At 39.0% G+C, this 6,334-nt stretch overlaps 1 protein-coding gene across 2 annotated transcripts in view; it reads right to left on the bottom strand.

Annotated features, from left to right (window-relative positions):
* Positions 1-6,334, bottom strand: part of EVI5 (ecotropic viral integration site 5) — a 151,173-nt gene that overhangs the window by 77,927 nt on the left and 66,912 nt on the right. The window contains exons 12-13 of one of the 2 annotated variants that reach the window (XM_019531104.1): positions 3,358-3,390; positions 2,664-2,810 (exon numbers count right to left, since the gene is read on the bottom strand). The exons of the other annotated variant lie outside the window; for it this stretch is intronic. Coding sequence (XP_019386649.1) covers positions 2,664-2,810; positions 3,358-3,390 — 180 coding nt within the window. The remainder of the gene's footprint in view (positions 1-2,663; positions 2,811-3,357; positions 3,391-6,334) is intronic. 2 annotated transcript variants of the gene reach the window in all.

The following is a 6,334-nucleotide window of genomic DNA, read 5'->3' as shown; positions in this document are numbered from 1 at the left end:
CACACCTTGCCCACCCAAGCTCCGTGTTGCCACCGTTCCCATGGGCAAGGCTCTGCGCTGCCGCCAGCCTCAGCTCCCACTCAGCTGCAGCTCCACCCCTGCCACTTCCCTACCTGCTACCTGGAGCTGGCAGGACCCAGGGGAGCAGGTCCATGGTGGCTATAGCAGTGGCAGCAGCAGCCCCACCCAGAAGTTGAGTACTGGCCAGGCCAAGCTCTTCTACTCACGAGGGTGGGAGCGAGACGCAACAGAGCATGTTGGGGGGGGTGGTGTATACGTGGTTGCCTCACTCCCATCCTCATGGGCAGAAGGGCTGGGCAGGGCACAATTCACTGGAGGGTGCTGCAGCCAGATGAAAATGCCCAGCGGACCAGATGCTCTCCATGGCCCATAATTTGCCTGCCCCTGGTCTAGCAGCTATTACTTCCATTCCTCACCATTCCATTTAAGTGTTTGAAGTTGTTCCAATGCAAACCAAACCAAAGAAATACAGTTATTAATTCAGAGAACTGCTAGGTTAGGCAGACTTAGCATTCTCTCACTGAGCTACTGAAGTGCAGATTTCACTTCTGCAACCAACTTGTGTACTTTCAAAATACAGTCAGACAAATCATATCTCCTTTGTAAAGCATAAATGTACTGCCTCAAGTCCAACCACAGCCATTTCCTGTAGATGTATATCCTTATACAAAAAAAAATGCACTAGGCTGTACTAGAAAATGTATATGAAGGGAACCTAGGTCACATGTATGTCATTTAGGGTAGGAGTACTTAATTCCCAAGCCCACAGGCCAAGTCTGGCCCCAGGGCTCCCCAAATGTCTTAAAATTTGGCAGAGGGGAAGTGGTATCATTGCTCCCCTGCTGCCAAATTTCTGGACCCAGAGAGTTCCACAAGCCAGACAGTGTGGCCCTGTGCGGTAGATCAGGTATGCAGTGTGGCATAGGGCCTGATCTGGCCCGTGGATCAATCCTGCACCACTGATCTAGCCCAAGGGGCCAGAACATTGAATTCTACTGATTTAGGGGAAGCTGTTATGGGCACATTTCCACTTCTTTCCATCCCTGTGATATCCTTTTTCATCCTTCACCCACAATCCTAGTACAGTACTTGGGTATTCATGTTCTGTTGCCTGGTTGAGTGCAACACGATTCCTCAGAACTGACCATCTCCATCATTGCTGCCTGCTCAGCAGTCAGACATTCCAAGAAGGCCCTTTATCAAAAAACTGCCATTCCTGACACTAACTAACCAAATTAAAATTTGGTGGTCCATAGACTGTGCATGGATCTAAACTCCAAAATCTACCAAACTGCATTGTTAAGGAGAGATTTTAGTCCTGCTTTAACTGAAATTTTAAAATGTAGAATTAACAATTGGAGCATGCCTCCAGTAAACTTACTGGAAACCTTTTGTCTGCAAGCATTCAATGAGCACTAACTAAATGGCTATCCACAACCATCTGTAAATATTTTTAAAAAGTATATTTAATTTGAAAGATGAGAACTTCCCCCTCCCATTCCCAGGGAGTTGCTATAAATTAAAAAGAAATATGTTATTCATCAAAGGTAATTTTGTTGGTCTAATCAACCTAAATCTTTATGACAGTTCTGAAATGCAGCATTTAACTGTTATATGTATTGTAAAGAAATAATGCATTCCATTTATAAGTTTTTGTATCCAAACTACATTTACAGTACATGGGTTTACTACAAACAGATCAAGATTCATTTTCCAGATTGCAGGTTAAAATATTTCCTGGCTTTACAAGAGAAAATTAATACAATAGAACTACTATCTGTTTTGATTTGATAGTCCCTTTGTTGTAAAATGCGATTGTACAACTGTTTTCAACATGTGCCAAAGGTGCCTAGAGCTCTGGACAGGCACTCTGTAATAGGAACCACGTCTAAAATGACATGGAAATGTATATGCAAGTAGGGTCTGTACATCAATTTCTCCCTGAAAGATATGCCTTGCATTCCTAACTGCTATTTAAGAAACAGTATCAAATGCTTTGTAAATTGCGTTGAGAAAAAGACATCCCATTTAGTATGACAATACAATAAACCTTCCATCCTCCATACAAGCTTCTCAGAAGCTTAAATATATCTACTTGATTACATTACTAGCCATAGTCTCCTGAAGGATAGTTATTCTCTGACATTTATTTTAAAAAGTGCTTTATTCTACAACAAAAATCTTTTAATATGTTATTCCAAACATTAGTAATGTCCACTAGCTGTTTTACAAGAAGCAAATCACAATATTAAACAAGCTCAACATGGATAGTTCTTAATTTATCAAAAGGGTAATCCAAGTTATTATGAACCAACTCCAATATTGTTTATTTCACCATCTAAACTGAAAATTTAAAATTCCTCAGCACTTAATATTTGAAAAACTATCAGGGTACTTATAAAATTAAAAAATAACATAACTACAGGACATGTTTAAGCAATTTTAATCCAAACTTCTATCAGTAATACCAAAACACACTGTACAATATCTGTTATCCTTACAACTTGAATTGTGTGTAGGTTCATGAATGCAAACTGTATGCTAAACAATGTATTTACAAAGCACAAAGGTTGTGCCATGACCAGTATAAACAAACACAAGTGAATGAGAAAGATGAGGTGATGTGCTACCAGGCTCCTTACCCATTGTTGTTGTTGCTGGAGCTCCCTGATGGTATTCTCAGCTTGCTCCAGTTTAGTAATGGCCTCATCACTCTGCTGTTTGATGGTGGCCAGCTCCCGTTTTATGAGGTAGTTTTCCTCAGCCTCCTGGGCCCTTGTCACTTGTCCCTTTGGACATAATTTTCTTTTTAAAGCAGTTGAGGACAGATCCAAGAAAGACTGCCTTTGTGATGTCTAGCCATACTTTGCCATTGGGTTATGTCTTAAAAACAGCACTTAAAGTGTAGCAGTTTAGTACCGCTCTAGTTACTTACTAAATTAGGGTTTAGCATCTTTTAGCAAGTTCAATTATTTACTTGCATTCAATAAATTCAGTTCATGCAGTATTATTCAGTTGTACATGCATGGATTTGTTAAGAGTTTGCACTATTCAGTTTAAGGGTGAGTGTTAATACAATGCCACAAAATTCACCGATTACAACATACTAAAATTTCAGTTATGTTAGAAAAATAACGTGCAGATATCAGATTTGTCTGTTTTAGTAACCAAAAATAAACAACTTCTAATAAAGAATTAGCTAAATATTTTGTGTCCAAATTAACAAAGTGGGAATATATTTCAAATAAATGCATGTAAATATGCATGCATTAAAACAGTATTTTCTGTTTTGGGGGTGGATGGAAAGTTACACAGTAAAATACTAAAGGACTATACCTGTATCAATCTATCTGCCAAGGAAGCACTTTCCTACAAAAGGAAAAATTCAGATAGGAATAAGGGAAAGAAAAACAAAAACAAAAGGAGTGATAAAAGTAAAAACAACAAGAGCAGAGAGAAAAAAAGAATGCCCAAATTCTACCCACTTTAAAACAAAAAGTAACCTTGGATGCCTTCTCATATAAATTGATGCAAATCAATTCTGAAAGTTGCAGAATGCAACTTTTTGTAGTATCAGTCTATACTACCGCATTTAGCAATCAATGAAGAGGTCCCCAACCGTGGATTTAAGCGAATAGATATCATAATATAAACCATCATTTCCTGCTGTAATTTACAGAAGATAATAATCACTAACTGAAATATTCTGAAGTTACCAGTTGAATGTAAAATATTTGACCCAGGGTCCATAACGGAAGAGGAAGGCATAATTTGAGCGGAGAGAAAGCAAGGAGGTTAAATTGTACAAAATGTCAGGAATGAAAAATAGTTGAAGTATGTTACAGCAGAATTTACTAATATTTTGCTTTGAGTAACTGATAGAATTCACTAATTTACTAGTTTCTAACTTGACTTCCTGTGCGTAAGTTCTACAACAGAAAACTTCTCAGAAATATCTAGGAACTCTGATAAACTGAAATGCTTTAGATGGACTGTTTATTTGAAGATTGCACTGAAGATTCCATCTAAGTAATTTTAAATTAAAAAAAAACAAAAACAACAACAACAAAAACTTTGCAGAAAAGTTTTTCTGATGCTCTGCAAAGGATGCATTCCCACACTAATTGGACAAAATATACAAGTCCACTATCAAAGTGTAAACTGATTGAGATTTAAAAAGAACTATGGTTTAACAGGGATAAAAATGTCACTTGGACAAGAAATAATGATCAAATGTTCCTCATTAGGATGTACACATAAAAAACAATTAAGTTATATATACACACTAGATATACTAGTTTTGAGAATAAAAAGCATCTATTTACCTTAACTAGCGACTTCTATTGGTATGTAACATGTTACTTTTCCACAAGTATTCCCCATTAAGAAGGAATTTCTCTTCAATTAAAAGGATATTTAAAGATGGAAGATGCTATGCCAACCACTTAAAGCTGGAGCTGAGACTTAACCCCTGAAGTCACAACTCTTCAATTTTTGCTGACGTACAATTAAATGCTCTCATGAGCAGTACATCACTGGCAGCTTGCAAAACCCCAGGAAATTACTACTGCTCAATGACTAGTATGTGCTCTACACATCCATTTTATTAAATTTGTAGAAACATAATATTTTAAGACAGGCATTTTGCAGTTTTGAACATATTACTGGATCACAGACTCAGATTTGACACTAGAGGTATGACTGAATATGAAAGGAGAGGCTCTCTGAAAGCAATGCCTACCTTTTGACAATAAAAATCAACAATGGATCATGTTGACCACTGCACTACAGAAGAGAATTAGTTATCCAAACCACTGAGTCTTCAAAAAGAAAGACATATAGCTAACCTATGTGTTGAGTGCTACAAGTGAGAGCAATGCCAATCTAAAAAAGGATCGGTTTTAACAACTGAGGGGAAAACACTGAAATAAATCAAACTGAAAAGGTTATATACACATTGTATATACTATATAAATATGAAAGTAGCATTTAAGTATTTCATTAACTAACCAGTTGATTTCAAAACTGGTTTTAGTCCTAGTTAGTCTGAATAAATGACACTCCACTGTACCTTCATAGTTTGTAGAGTTGGAAGGGGTCTGAGCAGATCATCTAGTCTGACCCCCTACCATGGGCAGGAAAGAGTGCTGCAGTCAAACGATCCCAGCAAGGTGTCTACCTAGCCTCCTTTTAAAGACCCCTAGGGTAGAAGCAAGCACCACTTCCCTTGGAAGTTGGTTCCAGATCCTAGCCACCCTGACAGTGAAGTAGCACCTCCTGATATCTAGCCTGAATCTACTCTTGGTCAACTTATGGCCATTATTCCTCATTACTCCCAGTAGTGCTCGGGGAACAGGGACTCTCCCACTGTCTGCTGGTCTCCCTTGGCCAGTTTATAGACAGCCACCAGATCCCCTCTCAGCCTTCTCTTGTGGAGGCTGAATAGGTTCAGGTCTCGCAGCCTCTCCTCATAGGGCCCTGCACTACTGCCGCCAATCATACGAATGGCCCTCCTCTGGACCCTCTCCATGTTGTCCACATCCCTCCTGAAGTGCAGCACCCAGAACTGGACACAGTACTCCAGCTGCGGCCTGACCAATGTCATATACAGAGGGAGGATCACTTCCTTGGACCTGCTCATGATGCATCTGTGGATGCATGACAAGGTGTGGTTAACCCTCCTGACTGCATCCCCACGTTGGCAGCCCATGTTCATCTTGGAGTCTATAATGACTCCAAGATCCTTTTCAGCCTCTGTGCTGATGAGAAGGGAGTTCCCCAGCCTGTGGGTATGCTACTGGTTCTCTCTCCCTAGGTGCAAAATAAACAAAAAAAAACCTTACAGAATCAAAAGAATTGTAGGAAAGGCCAAGGAACCAAAAAGTCTGTCTATAATGTTCATATCTTTTTGAAAGTATTCCTTTCTTTTTCACAGCTCTGGCTCAATTTTCTAGTGCAGTACTTAGTTATGCAAGAAACCAGACTATAGGGATCAGGTTTTCTGGTCTGAATTTGAGTACTCCCACAGGAGTACTTCCACAGAATTTCTACTTCCTAAGGCTTCATATAGCAGTAAATCTGCACGGTTTAATTCATATTGAGCACTGGCTGGCTCTTTATTCAAGCCAATTTTAAACACAATGTTCATGAAAACCGTCTGAGCAGTTTCCATACTGGTATTTTGGCATATAAAATTCTAGCAAAAGTTTCCATTTATAAGATATGGAACTATCTTGTATTTAGGTTGTGGTGATTATGAAACAGGTCAAATCTAGTCACTTATACTCACTTTTTCTAATGTTTCAATGCGCTG

Source organism: Crocodylus porosus, unplaced genomic scaffold (assembly GCF_001723895.1).
Source record: "Crocodylus porosus isolate Cpor-Errol unplaced genomic scaffold, CroPor_comp1, whole genome shotgun sequence".
NCBI lineage: Eukaryota > Metazoa > Chordata > Crocodylia > Crocodylidae > Crocodylus > Crocodylus porosus.
The sequence above is the reverse complement of the archived record's forward strand: the minus strand, read 5'-3'. Positions and strand labels throughout refer to the sequence as shown.